Below are 20,657 nucleotides of genomic sequence, written 5' to 3' on the forward strand. Positions count from 1 at the left end.
AGCAGCTTTATTTTAATAATAATAATAATAATAAAAAATAATGCTGCTACATATTTGACAACAGTGTTTTTATCTGTGGGGTGTGGGGTGAGGGTTGATGAGTTTTTTATTTTTTATTTTTTCTGATAGTGAGGTTTTCTTATTTTGATGTAACTCATCAGAAGCAGCCCAACCCAAAGCAACAGAAGAGCAATTGGGTTCACCTCACCCAAAACCCCAAAAAAAAAGTAGAATAATCCCAAGTCCAAACTAACACAGCACCCGCCCAGCTTAAAGAAATATATAAAACTAGATACAAGAACTGACCATTGACCTAATCTATACTCTCTGTCACATGTGTTTGCTTAACTATAGCTGTGGAAGTCAAACTTCCAAGTTAGGCGGGCATGTAACATGCTTTTGAATGTGACGGCACACCAAATAAAACCCCTTTCCAACTCCACTACTCCTATCTCTACTGTGTTACTGTGTTACTGTGTACTGTGTTAGCAATCTCCAATTGTTGACCAATGCCATCAACGGTTGGAAGACCGCATGAACACACAACTGAATGCAAATAATACAAAGCAATTAAGGTACTATGATCTTTTGGCTATGGGTATCATGCGAAGCCACTAAGAATGAGCAGCAAACGATGGTCCACGACATGAAAAATGCATGCTGGTCTTCTTGTGGTTTTCCCCACATATGATCGTTTCTGCATAGGTTTATTTCGATGATGAGGAAGGGGTGTGAATTTCGATCCATTTTTAGGGCAGACAAAATGTTAGGGGGCCCTTGGTAATGTTTTCAAGGCTCCGTTTTTATTTTCTATTGGTATGATTGATTTCTTTTTTTTTTTTCGTTGAACTGATTTTGTTTTTAAAAAAATTTCATCTAGGTTTTTCTAATATTAGAATTTTTGTATTATTTTAATTATATATTATTATTCTCAAATTATTAAATTTTCATTGTTTGTAATAATTTTAGCCTTTAAAATAAAATAAAAATTAGGACAGATATTAGCAAAAAATATACTTGAAAAATAATTCACGTATTATTATTCTCAAATTGTCCTACCAGACACGTTTTCACTATTTTTATTTTCTGAATATATTTTCCAATTAATTTACCAAACGCATTTAAATCCTAAAAATGCAAATTTGTTTTCTCATTTTCATTCTCAAAAAACATACTCTGAAAATGTTACCGAACCGGTTGGTGTGTGAATGCACACACTCCTAACTTGTTTTATTGAACTATATTCACCAGTACCAGGGGCCTAATTGTACTGTTTTGTGTTATTTCCCTTTCAAACGAGGAGCAACATGGAATGTAAGGCAGAAAAAAATAAACTAGTTAGACAGTGGAGCCCAATGTCTTGTCTGCTTCAGCTATCACTCCTCTGAGCTGGGCCTCCTCTTACTTGCAACTTACAACCAGGCCTCTTTCACATCGCAAACTTCCAATTTTATTTCTTTCTTTTTCTCGGTCTGGCATTTGTGTGTTTTTTTTTAATAAATAAATAAAAACTTTCGTAATTTGGTGTATTTAATTTAAATATCATTAAACAAAAAAATTAAAATTCATAACACCCTTATAAAATAAAAATTTAAGAAGGTGACTATCACATAAAATTCATAAAAAATAAAATATAAAAAATTGTTGGTTCCTTCCTTCCTTCCTTCCACTGAGAAACCTTTTGCAAACTTCTGGAAGCTTTTCAATGGATCGGTAACGTAACCGATAAGAATCGCATTGTAGTCATACTACCTCTTTCACCGGTCGCCACAAAAGGACAAATAAAAGTATAGCCAAAAATAGCAAAAAATACCCCGAAATTGAACCCAAAAATAAAAAATTAGCCACTCCAAGGGGCTACAAACCACTATTATATTATTTATTTTTATCTTTTATATTTATTATTATATTTTATAAAGAGTATGCGAGAAAGTAGAGATAATATTACCTCTTTACTTTGAAACCCCCATATAATATTGTCTTGTTTGAGAGAGTAGATATATTTTACCTACTCATTTATCTCTTCCGTTGGAGCATTAAAATATTTATGCGACAAAGCAAATGAGGTTTGCCTACTCATTTGCCTCTTTCCTTATAGATACTCTAAGTCTAAACACTACTTTTGTTTTGTATTTAGCATTGGGACCCTTCAGCTTTAGTAAATTTACTAATACCACCCACTTGATCCAGTGGTGCGCTGCTCTATCAAGTCTGATGGCTGAGATCCAACGGGATGGGTCATTACAAAAAAGAAAAGAAAACAACAAGTTTGAAATTTCCATGTTTTGGTTTGTCCCTTTCGTTTAGCTTTTATGCCGAGGTGTCCGAAAGGTCCACCGCTCTTTCAACTTTGTGATCATTACACATGCTATAGGAGCATGTCTGCTTTTCTTAATACTATCCAATCCAATCAAACGGCTGGACTAATACTCCCAACCATCCAACGGTACCCACCGCGGCCCTCCCAAATCCACGGCTGCTAATGCTTGTTTCTGGCGGGAAATTGTACCCCTAAAAGAGGCAAGAGATAGATAAGTTTACCTTATTTATTTAATCTAATTAATTGGTTTTTGTTTGGGTAAAATGTTGTGTTGTTTATAACTGTGTGTGAGTGAGGGACAGATGTACAAGTCCCATGTTTGGATAAGACAACACCGACGGCAGGTAGAGCCTTCCCTCCTCAGCGCCCAGTGGGCCCTACCTCCTCCCAACGATGAATTTCGGATTTCCGTTACGTTTCCAATCCCATGTAACGTTTCTCCCGCTTTTTTTGAGAAATTACCAACCGCCCCTTTTTCTTTTTAATTTATTTCCCCACCCATCTATTTGAATGTAACACCAATTTCTTATTAACTTTTAAAATTTAAAGTAACAAATATCCACAAGCTGATTTAGTTCAAATGGTTAAAAGTAATTATACATACACTAAAATCATGTGTTCTGATTTTTCCTCCTTTAATTAATAGCGCTTGTATAAAAAGGAAAAAGAAAACTGACAAGTATTCTATTATGAGATTTTACCAGACAGAAACATTACTATACACAAATCAATATTAGCATCATTACTTAATAATCATATGGGTTAAATTAGATAAACACATAGTCTAAATCAGTCTATCTCCTTAAATTGTTCCAGCTTGAGTCTTGGCCATAGAACTTCTATTTTCGTGGACACATTTATTGAATGAGTTCAAAATTCAAACCCCCATGACATTTATAGTATGGAACCAGATAGCATAGCAGCTCCAATAATTCTAGACTGAAAAAAAAAACCTCCTGCGAATGGAATATATAAGGGTATTTTCGTCATTTAACAAGACCCACTATCTCATTCACCTCCAGTCAAACGGTCAACACCCAGTAACTCTGCTTCAAAAATCCAAACCGCTAGTGGTATTGCATCATGCCGCGACCTCAGCTTACTGTGTAAAACGCATAATTAAGGAGAACTACAACCGGACGTGGCACTCTCCGATTCGTCACTTGCGAGTCTTCGGGATTCATAGCAACACACCAATAAAGAATACCAGTCACTCTCATCCCTTCTCTCTCTCTCTCTCTCTCTCTCTCTGTCTCTGTGTTTTTTATCTGCAAAAACTCCCAATTTTGGCTCCAATTTCCCTCCTCTCTGTCCTCAAAACTCCCAAATACGTAGAGAGCAATGCATGATCTTTCGTTTAAATGCAATTTTGAGTCCTAATACCAACGTTTTCACCGACTAATTCACTCACTGAGTTCAAGCGGAAATGCTTGAGGCAATGGAGAGTTCCGTCCATGGCGGTTTCTCTCACTTGCAGAGTTGTGGTGACAGTAGTGAAGAGGAGCTCTCTGTGCTTCCTCGCCACACCAAGGTGGTGGTGACTGGGAATAACAGGACCAAGTCTGTGCTTGTTGGTCTCCAGGGCGTGGTCAAGAAGGCTGTGGGGCTTGGCGGGTGGCATTGGCTGGTAATTCCCTTCTTCTATTTAGGTTCTTTGGAAAAATAGAGTTTTGGATATTGCGGTCCATCTGCGCCTTCTTTTTTCTTAAATTTCTTTTGTTTGCATTTTGGAAATTTGAGTTTAATTGGAACTTTTTAAATCTAATTGACATTGTTTAAGCAATGCGGACCAATTTTTGTTGTTACTGGGTTTGGTGTTTAATCTACTGTGCTATTGTCTTCCCAATAACTTTGTTTGGTCATTCTGTTAATCAGTTTCAACGCCTCTTTGGTTATTGAATTTTTTTTCTGGTTTATTTATTGCAAATTCCATTAAGCTTGCTTTTTTTGGGGTAAATTTCCATATTTTTGTGCTACATGCGTAAATTATCATGAATTCAGATTTCTGTGCAAGTATCAAGAAGTTATGAATATTGAGTTCTCATTGCATGTTGCATTTTTTAAAGGGATCTGAGGATTTAATAGATTTCTATTTAAAGTGGGATTGAAAATTGGGATTTCAATACGGTTTTGTTCATTCCTTTCCGATTGCTTGTGTTAACATCAATAGTTATTTTCTTTTGATTTATTTGGTTGTTTGAATTTGAGATTATTTTCAGGAGTATAAAAATTCGAAATTTGTATGTCTTTTGTGGTAAATTTGCAGTATCTATGATTTGGTTTAAAGGTGGATCACCGTTGCGTTTATTTTGGATTTTTCATTTTAGCTTTTCGTATCTTTTATTCCTCGCATATTGCGGACTTTGATGGCTTGGTAAATTACAGTTTGGGTAAAGATGTTCCAACTTTATCTTGTAGTTCTTGCATGTTTGGATTGCTGCTAGTTCTTGCATCTGCAACCCTTGTGTTGAAGTTTTTATAACAGTTTATGGGTAATATTTATAATATTCTAGAACTGTTTTGTTTTCTGGGTGATTTATTAAATTTACAAATTTTGTTTCAATCTGCTTTGTGATCGTTTACTTGTCTATTCCCTCCAACCCCAATTCTAGGGATTAAGTCATTTTGACTCTATTACAAACAGTTTATCCCTTGGTTTTAATGAACTGCTGTTCTCTTTGAAAATGTGAAGCTAGTATGTTTTTTGATGGCGTGCTTGAGTAAGTTCCTTTTGAGCAGTGGAAGATGAATGGGGGTGCAGGATTACTGATTTTAATTCTTCTCTTGACCTTTGAAAACTACTCTTAGAACTTCTGTAAGCGGTTAAGCCAGGAAATTGAGTATGCTTATCTGGATTTGTCATTTAGAAAATTGGATTTAATATGGATATATTTTATTCCTAAACATTTCAATTGGTTTACTTAGAACAGGATTTGTGCTTCTCTTTTTTTTCTTGCCGATGTCTTGAAAGTTGTGTGTGAATCTGTTCACTTTTTGGGTATTTCTTTAGGCATCTGTACCATGCATGAGAATGGCACCTAACATCCCAATCAATGAATCTACAGGTTCTTACAAATGGCATAGAAGTTAAGCTTCAGAGGAATGCCCTTAGTGTGATTGAAGCTCCTACTGGTAATGAGGAAGATGATGACCTTGATTTTGAGAATGTCCAGTGGAATGGATCAGATATGGGTGAGTTTGGTTATGCACCTTAAACATTTTACCTGAAATTATGTTCTGACTCTTCTCGACCAGTTGGAACCATGATGCTTTTGGCATAGTGGGTTTTGCAACCACCAAACTCTCTCATTATTTGTATGTCCTGATTTGCTTTTCAAAGCATGATTGTCAAAAGCAGTCTGAATAATGACTGATATGAGTTTTGTGCTTGACTAGAGTACTATTAGTTGTGTGACTGCATCTGTGCATGCCCTTTGGACTTCGTTAGAGGGTCCCTAGTGCTTTCATATTTTAATTAACTGTTCTCCGGAACTTCTCTAAATGTGAACTTGGAACAGTATGTTTTATAGAGAAAAGTAGTCGAGGTTGGTACATAGGATCCATTGTGTCTCTACCTTTTACTTTTCCTATCTCTAAATTAAAGCTTTATTGCCTCACTTCTTTATCTTTTTTCTTTGGTTGGTCCCACAGTGCTTTCTGATTGTGCTTTTTTCTTATAACTTATTTTTTATTCCCAGCGTCTGATGACACTCAAAAGTCCCACAGATCAAGGCAAAGAGTGCATAAATCATCTGGATCATCTCACAAGACTATGTGTAGAACTTTCTCTTGTGACTCTCAGTCTAAGGGTTCTATTTCTACTCCACGAGGGTCCACGGTAAGTACAGTTGCCCTGTTGACTTTATACTACTTCTTTCATAGTTTGGAAATAGAGGTTGAAGTGCCTGGGTGATTTGTAATTTAAAATATCTCCTATTCAGAAAATTGACCTTGGCAAACTGGAGCTGGCTGCTTTATGGAGATATTGGCGACACTTCAATCTTGTGAGTACTTATACCAGCCAAGATCAAATGATTGCTCCCTATTTACATTTTATTTATTTGTGTACTGAATGAATTTTTCTAGGTGGATGCCATTCCCAACCCATCGAAAGAGGAACTAATAGATGTTGTCCAGAGGCATTTCATGTCACAGGTACTCACACAATTGCTTGCCTTGTGCTTCTTTTTTCTGGTTCAGTGTACTTTAGCTATCTTGCAACATTGAGCACAAGTTGAAATGAAAGATGCCAAATTTATTGACAACATTATAAAGCTTTCATGTTTTTAAATAGCTAGTTATGTTATCAAATCCAGCAATGCCCTGTAATCTGATAAGTTTCCAATGTTATTGACAACATTATTAACCATTAAAAACTTTTGTTCATCTGCTGTAGCCAATTGACGAGTTGCAGGTCATTGTGGGGTTTGTTCAGGCTGCGAAGAGACTAAAGACTGTCTGCAAATGACATGGAGAGAGAGAGAGAGAGAGAGAGAGATGTTTGAGTGTGGTAGTCGATGCTAACAGATACCTGAACCCCCAATGTCCACTTCCCGTTGGTGATATTCTGTAACATATATGTATCCAGGCTTGTTTATGTTTACTTGTTGGTTAGTGGGTTAGTATTACTCTGCTTCTTCTGAGTTACATAGAGGTTCTTACCGTTTTGGTAGCGTAGCTTATGTAGATATTGTAAACTGGTGGGAAGACTTCTCAGAAGAAGACCCTGTGGCTTTCCTTCCAAAAGCTTGGATTAATGTATTGCTGACTGGGGAAGTGGTTTTTTTTCTTTCTAATATGTAAATATTCTTAGTTCTCAACTATCATCTTTTCTTGGCAACCCTTTGCTGTCTTTCGTTGACTAAGTTCTGATTGCTTTTTTACTGATGTTTTTATCACTAGGTGCGTTTTAGAAAACCTTGTCTTTTGATTTTTGGCCAGTGCTGCAAGTCCATTGCATTGCATGAAAGGAAGGCCAAAAAGAAATAGGGAAATTTATTATAACTCTACGTCGCTTTACTAATATGGAGTCATTCTGTAGTGCCCTTAGGTGAGGTTCTATGTTTTAACTAGGCAAATCAATTTGATTCAATTTCTAATCAATATGATCCAACGATTAAGAGGATCTCACCTGATGTGGCCCGCACTATAGAATTCTTGTACTTTTGTGATGTCTTAGTCATTTTAAATATTAGTGGCATAAGCATCTGTCGAGTCACGCACGTGATTTGGAAAATTATAATCGGGAGAGGAAGCAAGCAGTAAGAAAATGAAAGGGAAGCGTAAATTTATGAATTTCCATTTATCTTTGTCTATACGTCCTTCTACAAGTCAAAATCAGGAGATTTGAATATCAAAACGGGTCCCATGACTCCCATTGATATTTCTGTCCTATCCATTTCAACCCCTGCTAGCCTCCGACAGAGAGGCCCTCAAAGCTCAAAGAGCTCCAAGTGTCCAAATGTAGGGTCATGTTTCCCACAACCTCACAATTCAAAAGGCAAAACTGGACGACATTAATGGTATGTTGACTAATCTGTAATCGGAAAAAGTAGGAATTGAATTGAAGAGTTGGATTGAGAAATTAGAATTGGGGTTAATGTTGCTTAAACTAAACTAATTACCATTTACTCAAAGTGTGACATATTATTATTGTTCATGATTTTGCATACAAAAAATGCATTCTGAATTTTGGTGGGTCGGGCTTAATTGCTTGCTTGCTGATATGGTAGTGTCCTTGAGATTGAAATACACAAATCTAACTTTAAAGAAATGTCGACGACTTGAGTTATGAGACCTAATTGTCATGCCCTACTATTATTAAAGGTTGCTTGGAATTAAAGCGTGTCTTTATCTATACCTTTGGAAGAATTCAAACCCAAACCAAACCCCACTCACTCACTCACTCTGTGTCTTGGTGCTGTGTTCCACTACGTACGGAACCATCTAGAAAACATCAATCTCTAGTGAGTTAGGGAACATTAATCTGGTTTTCTGCAACTATCATATACTAATTAATTAAAGAGATATCTGCTGCAACTTGCAAGTGTCAATCTAGTCCTTGTTACTCAACAGTTTAAATAAATTCCCGCCGGAGTTTAAGGAAAGAAATTTAGCACGCCGAAAAAGTTTGTTGGAAGGTTGGTGGCTTGGTCCCTATCAAATCTTACATTTACATTTATTTATATCCATGGCCAAGTGGATATAAATAACCATAAATTCCTTCAATGCTACAATGTAACCAGTTGTAACCAGTAACCAACACCAAGGCGCCCTTCCTCCAAATCCAACTTCCAAACTAAGTAAAATGAGCTGCTTTATTACGAAAATGGGGGCTTTGTTACTTTGGCTACTACTGTTCTTCAATGCATTTGCACTTCATTTCTCGTATCCTATTCCTCACCATGGTAGCCACTATCGAAGAATGTGTCCTCCACGGCGAAGGCCACAGCCGCCGCCACCTCCAGCTTGGTTTTACTTCTACTCTCCTCCTCCTCCAAGTCCCCCACACTCTCCTCATCATCCTTCCTCACCACCACCCAGGCCTCCAAATCCTTGAAGGCCAACTAGTGCTTGTATTATTCATGTTTTATTGTTCTTTGCTTTTGGCAACCCAAGTGTGTGATTTTCTTGTAGCTGGTTTGTTTGAGCTATTTTAATTCACTACTTGCATTGCACAATCCAAATGAATGAGTTATACATGATTCTTACTTGCAAGTTGCATAAACAAACAAGTGATATTCCCAAGTCCATGTGCCATATAGAAACCACATGGCGTTTCTAATCTTTTGATTGTGGGCCGGCTACAAGTCCCTTCGACTTGGTTCAACTGACAAAAACCCGGCCTGAAGAAAACAGCAACTTTTCATTAGTTGGGTTAGGCCCACTACAACGAATAAGCCGGGCTGTTTTCTAGCTCAGTCCTTTTGTTTTTTTTTTTTTGGGGTCTGAAAATTACTTCATTGAAAAAAGCCAGAAATGGCTCAAGCTACAGCGAACAGAAAATTGCAAGAAAGAAACATGCAGGGGGAAGGGGAAATCCCCAGCCAGAGCAATACAAGCAAATCACAGGGAGCCGAAAGACACGTCATGTTTGACAGAGCTGCAGCAGCATGCGCAGCTTGATTTGTTTGCCGAGATACCTGTGGGAGCAAATATTTTCGTCTCCAATCAGAGCACGCCACGTGGAAAAGAAGATTATCCCTTAAATTAATTAATTAAACTATTTATTGGGATAATTAATTAATCTGGATAATATCTCAATTATATGGTATATCTCATAATTAATAAAGATAATATCATTAATTGGGATATTATCATAATAAAGGGATATTATCTTATAATTAATGAGATAATATTAATAATCTGGGTATTATCTTATTAAAGAGATAATATCCTAATTATGGGATATTATCTTATAATTAACGAGATAATTCAGATATTATCAAGCCCGACTCGATCTCTACCAAACCCTAGCCCCGATGCTCCTATAAATAGATAACTTCAGTCATCATTCAAGGTACATCTAAACCTACTCCTGATACCCGAGAAAATACCCGAAGCTCTCTTCTCTCTCCCTCTCCACTCTCCAGTCTCCATATTTTCTCCACACGGCTCCGCCCACCACACACGGCTCCGCCCACCCGGTTCACACCATACATACAAACTCCGTACCCTTTGCTTAGCTATTGTTTTCCTACAAACAATCGAACTAACTTAGGCATCGGAGGGCCTTTGGCCAACACCCCCCAGGTGTGGTCTATTTACTCCAATCTTTTTTATAGGAATCGAGGAAGATAGAGAAGGAAGATCAAAGGTTGAAGGGTCTAGAAGCGAATATTCTCCCGCGAGATTATTTGCACAAACATTTGGTGCTTTCATTGAGAGCACGAGTTATACTCAACGCGTGCTCAAGGAATCCGTTCCTCCTATTTTCCAATCCACCGAAGCCTTCCAAACAACCATGGTTGGAAGCAAGCGCACGAGGAGCAAGACCGCCGCAATAGCTCAATCCGTGATGGCCCAAAGCTACTCCTCCCATGAGCCCACAATCGACATGGTGGCACCACCACCTCTCGGCGCCGTGAACCCGCAGCAAACCCTTGTTGCCGCACCACAGCAGCCACCCCGTGTGGCTGGAACCACCGTGCCACCTGCCGGACTCGCAGCTGGGATCATCGCACCGGCCTTTGCCATCGTCGTACCATCTCAAGGCCCCGTGGCTGGATCTAGCCACCTTCATAGCGCCACCACCGAACATGGAGGAACCTCCCATCAAGGTGGGCTCACGACCACCGCCGACTTAGGCCCGATCTTGGAGCAACTTCAAGCATTCCCTCCATTGCCTCCGCGCTCGACGTACACTCTTGCGTACACCTCCAATGAAACCTTAGCCCGTGTGCAATTGGGCTCCACACACTTCTCTCCTCCCGATCCACGAAGTCAAGTAGACCTTAATCTGATAGTTGACCAACTAACTCAGAGAATGGATGACCAAAACAATTTGATGAGGCAACTCCTCAATCAAATAAACTTGGCTCAAAACATTGGCCTTGGACAACAGGGCGAAGAGAGAAGGATGGACGAACGCGCCGATATTCAATTCGATGGGTGCCAAGCAGGTCGAGCAGGAGTAAGCATACAAGGAGAGGGACAACAACGCGATCGGCTTGCCGACATATCGCAAGCATATGCAAGCTACACTCAAAGCAGACGAAGTTTCTCATCCGGATCGAGTTCAAGGACCAATGTTCACAAAAGGCCAGGCCCCCAGAGAGGTCAACCTGACGACTCCCACAGTGAGGATCGTGAAGAAAGGCGCTCCGCTACCCGCTCCCGAAGAACCAATTCCCGTCGACATGCTACAAGAAATTCCTCGCAAGCGCAGTTCACCAACACACCTCCTAGGTAGCACAGCCGAGAAGGTCGACACTTGCGAACCAACGAGGAAGTCAATCAGCGTCGCCCAAATCGCAAAGGTCACCAACGTGACCGACCAGCTATGTGTACGGAAGATGTTGAGAAGCTTGTAAATAACCGACTTCGAGATTTAAGGATTGGCGAAAATTTTGAAGATGCATTACGCATGGAGGTAGACCAAGCAAACTCCTCACCTTTTACCGCCGAAATAGAACAGGCTGCTCCCCCGAAACGATTCTCAACTCCCTCTTTCACATGCTTCAAAGGGGATTCTGATCCAGAAAGTCATCTGAAGCACTTCAAGAGCGTTATGATCCTCCACAAGGCTGAAGACGCGTTAATGTGCAAAGTGTTTGCAATGACTTTGCTAGGAACAGCTTAGGATTGGTTCCACACCCTGCCATCAAGGTCGATCAGCAGCTTCAAGGAGCTTGCCTATGTCTTCACCAAAGAGTACACTTCTTACCGGACGATCAAGAAGAACCCTGACCACCTGTTCAACCTACGCAAGAAGCCCGATGAATCCCTCCGAGACTACATCAAGAGGTTCAATGCAGAGAGGGCAAAAATCATAGGATGTGATGACCAAGTTGCTTCCTCTGCCTTCAAGAGGGGCTTGCCAACTGAGTGTGAGCTGACCATTTCTCCCTGCCAAACACTGGTAGAAGTTTTTGAAACAGCAGAGCGCTACGCACTTTGGGACGACGACCGAATTGCCGCAAAGAAGGCTGCCAAGCAAGCCGATCAACCGGCTGAGCAGGCAAGCCAAAGGAACGGCAACAACAAGGATGAAGGCAAGCGCAGATCACAGCCTGAAGGAGGTACTCCTAAGTCGTCGCCAGCTACCCAGTCATGGAAGACGATCCTGACATCATCTTTTAAGGGAAAGAGGTACTAAGACAATGGAATGCCCATCACCTCCAGGGGTATTATGCACGAAGCTCCTCACCTATCAGCTCGCCTCTAAGCAGGCGGCCGAGCCTCCCTCACCTTCATTGAAGCCAAGTTACTTTTGATGTTACCCGTGCAACTCATTTCTTTTGTTCAATAAAGCAATGTAGTCACATAGACATCAATACAAGTTCAAGCTTTTCTTTCCAATGAAGTGTTCACATAAGCAATCGACACGTCTCCGGACGTAGGCCAAACGGGCCACACTCTCATCGACACGTCTCCGAACGTAGGCCAAACGGGCCACACTCATCGACACGTCTCCGGACGTCGGCTAAACGGGCCACTCTCATCGACACGTCTCCGGACGTCGGCCAAACGGGCCACACTCATCGACACGTCTCCGGGCGTCGGCCAAATGGGTCACTATCATCGACACGTCTCCGGGCGTAGGCCAAACGGGCCACACTCATCGACGAGTCTCCGGGCGTAGGCCAAACGGGCCACACTCATCGACACGTCTCCGGGCGTAGGCCAAACGGGCCACACTCATCGACACATCTCCGGGCGTAGGCCAAACGGGCCACACTCATCGACACGTCTCCGGGCGTAGGCCAAACGGGCCACTCTCATCGACACGTCTCCGGACGTAGGCCAAACGGGCCACTCTCATCGACACGTCTCCGGACGTAGGCCAAACGGGCCACACTCATCGACACGTCTCCGGACGTAGGCCAAACGGGCCACACTCATCGACACACAGTACAAATTCTCCAAGATCTTTCTCAAGCTAGAAAGTAGAGAAGTTAAGTTTGCAATGTGAGAAAGAGTGAAGAGAAGCCCTGTATTTATAAGTTGGACAACCCAGGTCAAAGAAGGAATCGCAAGCTCATTCCTACTGGGAATCCAACTCCAAGAACAATCAGAAGCCTACTCTAATTGGGAACCTGATCTGCAAAAGAGTCCAGCTCACAGAAGAAAGCCCAGACACAGTTGGAGAGTCCGAAAAATAATTTCATCTCCTACATGCCACACAAGCGCCATGCAGAAGCTGGGGGGCATTTGTGGGAGCAAATATTTTCGTCTCCAATCAGAGCACGCCACGTGGAAAAGAAGATTATCCCTTAAATTAATTAATTAAACCATTTATTGGGATAATTAATTAATCTGGATAATATCTCAATTATATGGTATTATCTCATAATTAATAAAGATAATATCATTAATTGGGATATTATCATAATAAAGGGATATTATCTTATAATTAATGAGATAATATCAATAATCTGGGTATTATCTTATTAAAGGGATAATATCCTAATTATGGGATATTATCTTATAATTAACGAGATAATTCAGATATTATCAAGCCCGACTCGATCTCTACGAAACCCTAGCCCCGAGGCTTCTATAAATAGATGACTTCAGTCATCATTCAAGGTACATCTAAACCTACTCCTGATACCCGAGAAAATACCCGAAGCTCTCTTCTCTCTCACTCTCCACTCTCCACTCTCCATATTTTCTCCACACGGCTCCGCCCACCACACACGGCTCCGGCCGCCCGGTTCACACCATACATACAAACTCCGTACCCTTTGCTTAGCTATTGTTTTCCTACAAACAATCGAACTAACTTAGGCATCGTAGGGCCTTTGGCCAACACCCCCTGGGTGTGGTCTATTTACTCCAATCTTTTTTACAGGAATCGAGGAAGAGAGAGAAGGAAGATCGAAGGTTGAAGGATCTAGAAGCGAATATTCTCCCGCGAGATTATTTGCACAAACAATACCCATTCCCATTTAATCGAGGCGAACCAAGAAGAGAGCCTCCTGATTTCCAAGATGAGCGGGATAATTCTCCAGTTGCCTCGCAGATTTTCGTTTCCCATACAAGAGATAACTTCCATTGAATCACTTTCAAGAATAATCTCCTGACAGTTTTCCTCTTTAGCCAACTGTAACCCTTCTAGCTCAGTCTTATGTCATTGCCACCAAGGTAATGATATCGGAAATATCGGTAGTCCAAAAACGTGGAAATTTCGATGGAAATATCGGGATATTATCGATATCGATAAAAATTGAATAAAAACCACGGAAATTGTGAGAAAAACTTGGAAATTTTTATTGAAACTTTGGAGAATGTTTATTTAGTCAATTATCTATTAGTTTATCACAAAAAATTAGAAGGAAATGCATTGCATGATGGAATTAACTGATTTAAGTTGATTATACAGCAAGTTGGCAAACACTGTGAGTGTAGAAAATATGTAGTAATTAATGAAAAAAGATTAAACACACCAATCATTTATATATAATGATTTACCACAATATTTTACACTTTATACATTGCATGGTAAGATACATGAGTGACTTAGTACCATATAGAGTTTCTATGAGGTTCAAATTTTTCACTATCTTCATCATCTCTATGTGTAGAGTAAGTGTATTGTGAAGAGCAGTCATCAAATGATAAATCCCCAAAATAATTTTGCATGTAATTGTTAACATGTCATCCATATAAATATAAATATTTTAGCATATTATCACAAATCCCCTTTGTGTTTTTTTTAAATCCCTTTTTTTCCCTTTTTTCTTTTCTTTTTGTTTCCTTTTTTTCCTTTACATTGATATTTTCGATATTTTCGATATTTTAGCGATATTAAACTGATATTTTGACAAAATATTGCTGAAGTGTGAGCGAAATTATCGACATCGATAATTTCCGATATTATCTTCGATATTGTCGATATTTATACGATATGTACATGGATATGTTCCCAAATATCCGTGATTCGAAAAAACCGAAATATCCTCGATATTTCAGACTATGATTACCACTACTAGCTCATTCAGCTCAAATTTCTTAAATATTTATTTATTTATTTTTCATATTATTATAATTTGGTTATTAATTTTCCCACTAATGTCGTTTGTCCATCTATATAATATACCTTTTAGGAAAATTTGTGAGTTTGTATTGGAGAGATGGTATAAAGTGAAGTGATTCCAATGAGAAGAGAGCCTTTGGGTCAAAGATTCAATTTAGAACCCACAATGCGGGGACGTCTTTATGTTCAATCAATTTGCCACTAGACTTTATGATCATATCAGCTTTTGCCCAGTCAACACAAACAAACCCATCTTCTTTCTTTACCCCATTAACTCAAATCCAAAACTCCACTTAATCAATTTGCCACTACGCTTTTAGCTCTGTTGCCTTGCCACCTTTATACTGTAAATATTATTTTTATTTATTTTTTAGTTCTCTGTTTTGAGTCAAAATGCAAATAATGCAAAAGCACAATTCGACAAACACAAAAAGCAGCCATTGTGATTTGTTTGTATTGTAACTTCTTTAACTTATGCGTAAACACATTTCCAAAGTTCCCGTAAACCTTTTTGTTGCGTGCAATTTCAGGCATAGAATGCAAAAGGTGTTACTTTGAATTTGCTTGTTATCGTCCATCGTTCCTTACTGCTATCTTAAATTTGTGATTCAGTTCACCAAGTCTCTGGTTCATTGTTGATGTCATTTTTGTTGTTGATGGATTGCTGTCTCTATCTTCGTTTTCTTTTCTTTATAATTCGAACTATGCTGTTTTAAAAATAAAATAAAAAAACTCATATGCTGGATGATTCATTATCCTAACATTTTAAGTGTGGGCCAAAGATGGAGGCTTATCAAGCTCGTGAGAAGAGAACATTCTGAATTGAATTTTTTTCTGTGTTAAGCTTCCAATATCATGGCATCTGAATCTATTCTTTTCGCCTGCACATGATGCATGCATACTTCATATACTTTTCCTGATTCGCATCTAACTCTTGACGTAAGTTTTGCTCATCCAAGAAAGATTCAACCACACCTAAATGGGGCTGCAGCTCGAATTCATAATTATATTCCAACACAAATAATTCTAGGCGTAAGCATCTCTCTCCACAATCTTATCATATATATTTGGTTGTACATATTATATATAAAAGGAATTAAGGTAAGGAACCTTTATGATCAAGTTCAAGAATTATATATATATATATACATATGACAAAACAAAGTGTAAGTGGTGCCGCCTTCCCCACAGCAGATATATGGATTCTCCCAAATCCAATACTCCAGGGGCTAGATGGGGATATGCCCTAACAACTCTGGAATTAGGGCAACTCTTGGTTCACCCAATAGCTAACATTGACATTATGGCATATGCATGCATGGCAACTCTTGGGAATTTTCACAGCGAATATTTTGTAGCCACCAAATCGAAAGATTTATCCGAATCGATCGAAGGCTCGATGAGATTCAATTTTCCCACATGAAATGAAGGATGACGTATATATCCAACTTGAACTTCCTTCCTTGCTTGCTTGCTCCTATATATTGAATCAGAAGCTGATTCTTGGGAGTGCTTTACTTTAATTATATATGAGAATAATGATGTTGACTTTAATTGCCCCATCATTAAATCCGATTCCGATCCATATGCATGCCATGCTGCCTTGCCTTATCTTGTCTTTGCATTCTCTTGCCTCGCCTTCGCCTTGCCTTGCCTTTGCCTCCCTCCCGCACTCACTCCTGTCATTTTACACTTTTGCTTTTGTTGTCTTCATTCTTTTTAGTGCGTCAGATTCGGACAGCAATATTTCCATGCAACAGGGATCCGTGAATCGATCTAGCAGAAAATCCACCTTTGTAGAATTCAGGAGGACTTTATATAGAGAAATAATTATATATATAATGAATTTTTAAATGAATTGTAATAAGACAATATTGTGAGAGAAGATTTATTCCCCCCACCCCAGGAAAAGAAGTGAAAGATTCTTATACATATATATATATATAATGGTGTCCTTGTATCGATATCTCCCTTGGAAGGCACTAACATCCTCCATGACATTGATATAACTTATTGTTTAGGTTAGAAAACGAAAATCACCACACATTTTGCACATAATTATATTATTTAATAATGAATTTTTAACCTTAGATGGGCCACCCCATCTAACAATCTTCCACTTGCCATGTGGAAATTAACCTTATATGGGTAGAAATTGAAGTTAGTGTGCGTGCGTGTATCAAAGTAATGTCTTTTTTTTATTGAGATATTTAGTCATATACTTATTTTTAGCACTAATACTATAGATAAATTATATTATATATTAATTTAAATTATTCTGTGGATAATAATTAAGTCCAAAAGGATTGCAGCATCCCACTTTTCTCCCCGCTCCCAGGCTTCGATCATGTTGTCACTCACTGGTTGTGCATTAACATTAACGCTCTATTAATTCTCCATCCAAGAATTAGAGGAGTTCAATCTCTTTCAAAATTTCCAATTGTATTATGTATATATACATCTTTTTTGTCCCGACGTGGACCACCGGCAGAATTAAAGAAAGGTGACTTAGTGGACCTCGTAGGAAAAATGCATGGTTTTGTCACCAAAGTGGCATCACCACGGTCCATATATAATAAAATCCTAGTGGGCTTACGTACCAATATAATATAAATATTTCGGGTAACAAACGCAAGATATTTTTCCAATAATAACCACAAAAATAAAGAAAGTATACAATTATAATTGGCCAATATAGGAAGGTGGTGCCGAATGAGTCATGGGTGATTCCACGCATGCAGATCCTAAGACTTTGAGAGGTGAAGGCAAATGGTACCTTTGGTTACACGCTAATTGTTTGTGTACCCCCAAATGCCAACAAACACAAGACTTGATATGAAATTAACGGTGGGATTTGTTTGCAAAGCAAATTGTGATGACAATTGGATCTGCAACTGGCCTGCCGCCTACAACCCACCAAACACACGAATTTCAAACTTGGCTCATCCTTTCCCACGTACCCTAGACATGCCAAATTACATCAAATGGGGGTACTAGACTTCCACTACTAGTGTCATCCAAGAATCTCAAATTTGGAAACTAGCTAACAGCCTAAGCTAATAACCCCCAAATTTGTTTGGGATTCTTTTATTCTTATTCATTTTATCAAATTATGAACCAACTACCAGAGGAATTCGTGGGTTAGTATTTACTACTTTTTTATTTTTTTTTAACAAAGCGATATTCTATATTACTCTAATATACAGGGAGAAAAATTCCTAACAAAAGTTGGTACGTAATTAAAACAATCTCGTAGAGGTATATGTATTACCAACACTGGCCTTTTCATCCCGATCGATCTATGCCGTTAATACAAGTTGTATGTTTCATAATCCACCACACGAATTGGGTGGCAAGCTGGGAGTCCGCGTGGTTAGGAGCTGTTGGTGATATTCTGATAAGTGCATACAGACCACGGAAAACCAAGTTGAATTAGAAACCTAGTACGGATGATGTGACAAGGCTCACATTGCAGATCACTTGTGTTGCAGATAATCACGTAACCATTATTTGAAGGATTGTTTTAGAGATTAATGTATATCCAAAATATTTTCCCTACACGTTTCTTTTGTAGTGTCAAGTCCCAAAATTGTATTCGTAACTCAGTATACCCTAATTAAATCAATCATAATGTGGAAAGGTTTTGACGAATACAGAAAAAGAAATTATTTTTCTTTTGTAGTGTCTAGTCTTAATTTTCTTTTTTAGATACTTGTCACTGTCGCCCGAAATGAAGAGATATCACCCCTCCCTTCCTTGTTGAATTGATTCAGTCTCTCTCAAGAAACTGACATATCTTTCATGTACATTTTGATTTGTAAGGCTTCTTCAAATTTAGTCTTTTGACATGCGTGTGATTCTCAAATAGTCTTTTTGTCCCACTCATATTATGGAAAATGTTGCGGATGTATTATATTTAAAGTTGAAGTGTGGAATGAGGAGAGTATACGAGATAATAAATAACTATAGATTGCAGTTAATAGGTGAAATAGGTCTCTCTCTTTTCAAATTCTCTTTAATCACTTTATTTTTATGATTTTACCCTCATATAATGAATAGTATTCTCTTTTATTTGAGAGGGAGAGAGAGAGTGTGTCATTTTATTACGTATACTTTGAAAGAAAATTGTGTGGAATTTTTCTATTTAAACCCCGTACTTATCTTTGTTTATCCCAACTTTTAATTCAAATTTTCCCAATTTATAAGAAAACCCCACTATCTTCCTAAACTACCCCTAAATAGACACCTAACATATAAAAAACAAAAAAAAACTTATCAACCTCATACCTTGCTATCTTGCCCCTTACCATTCTAAATTCACCTCAACCTCACATTATACTATAAGAACACAGTTAAATTGATTTATAAGTTGAGTTCAATATTAAAAACCTGCCTATTCATCTTCTTCCTCTATCCATCCGAAAGGAGCCGCTGCCACCATTGGGAAGTTGAAGAGCAGTAGTAAATCGTTTGTTGATGGTTGTTGAACTCTTGTTTGGGTCTTTCAACTTCATTCACATTAAAATCATGGCCAATTATTACTTTGGCAATTAGGTCTGTTTCTATTCCTCCTATTCTCCCAAATTCTAATTATCTTTGACTTGTTTTATTATTAAGACGGTGGAAGAGTGCCAATTTGGGCTTTATCATTGTTTCAAGTTCTTAAAGGATTGTGAGCCATTTGAACTTTGATCGACGGGTTTTTCTCATTCGGTGATTAGAAAGCCAGAGGAAGAAGATGAAGAGTCCATAAAAATAAAAAATGTTTCCTTGATCAATATTTGTTTTATTATTCAACCGAAACAGGAAGGCACAGGAAAATTGCTCTCATATAAGTTACCATAATCAAAGATGAAGAGTGGAAGTGTGGGGTGTATTGGGTGTGTGTATAGATGTATTAGGGTTAAGTATTAAGTTGGATGACTTTTTTGTCTTTTTACACAATAATAAAACTTAAAAGCTTAATGATTTGGGTATTGAGATGAACAAAGAAAAGTGTGGAGTTTAAATAGAAAAACTCAATTGTGTGATGTCGATGTGATCACATTTTATAATGGCCACATTGTTTTTATACTTTCTCTGAAGAAAAAAAAACAATATACTTTTTGATAGAAAATCTATCCAAATAATTTAAAACTAAACTGCGTGTAATGTAGAAATATATATATGCATGTCAAATTTTTATCTTTTACAAGTTGAACCTTTAATTAATTATTTTTCTCTGATTAAGCACAGAAGCACAAGTTGAATCTCTCTAATGAACAAAAAGAAACAACGGCATCTTCTGAATGTAAATGCCAGGGAAAAGTTACTGATTAGGGCCTGATAAACATAATTAATATGTAATTTGAAATTTGTTTTGCAAATTAATTAGCCCCTCTCTCCTGGCCAAATTGAAATGAGCCATCAGCACCGAGACAGCAAACAGCTTGGAAGAAGGAAGGCAAATGGCAGGCATGTGAGAAGGAGAAGAGCCACAAGGCTGACATGCAGGTGCAGCAGAGAAAGGCTCTGGAGAGTGACATGTATATGTATCTCTGAGAAACTGCGAGAGTTACAAGCTTGAACTGACCACCGCTACTTTTGTTTTGGGAATCTCCATGAGTGTCTGTAATTTATGAAAACAAATATCTCCAT

The 20,657-nt window shown here is 38.5% G+C and overlaps 1 protein-coding gene across 1 annotated transcript; it reads left to right on the top strand.

Moving 5' to 3' along the window:
* The first annotated feature begins 3,523 nt into the window (after positions 1-3,523).
* Positions 3,524-7,160, top strand: LOC110772311 (histone deacetylase complex subunit). Its single transcript, XM_021976749.2, has 6 exons — positions 3,524-3,947; positions 5,386-5,512; positions 6,019-6,158; positions 6,262-6,324; positions 6,407-6,475; positions 6,717-7,160. The coding sequence occupies exons 1-6, from the start codon at positions 3,747-3,749 to the stop codon at positions 6,786-6,788; spliced, it is 672 nt and encodes a 223-aa protein (XP_021832441.1). The 5' UTR covers positions 3,524-3,746; the 3' UTR covers positions 6,789-7,160.
* Positions 7,161-20,657: the final 13,497 nt, after the last annotated feature.

Source organism: Prunus avium, chromosome 1 (assembly GCF_965620075.1).
Source record: "Prunus avium chromosome 1, drPruAviu1.hap1.1, whole genome shotgun sequence".
Taxonomy (NCBI): domain Eukaryota; kingdom Viridiplantae; phylum Streptophyta; class Magnoliopsida; order Rosales; family Rosaceae; genus Prunus; species Prunus avium.

Excerpts from the sequence above, each read along its gene's own strand:
- LOC110772311 (XM_021976749.2), top strand. The coding sequence starts at position 3,747 with ATGCTTGAGGCAATGGAGAGTTCCGTCCATGGCGGTTTCTCTCACTTG. Across the intron at positions 5,513-6,018 it reads GTGGAATGGATCAGATATGG|CGTCTGATGACACTCAAAAG; the intron begins GTGAGTTTGGTT and ends TTTTATTCCCAG. Across the intron at positions 6,325-6,406 it reads ATTGGCGACACTTCAATCTT|GTGGATGCCATTCCCAACCC; the intron begins GTGAGTACTTAT and ends GAATTTTTCTAG.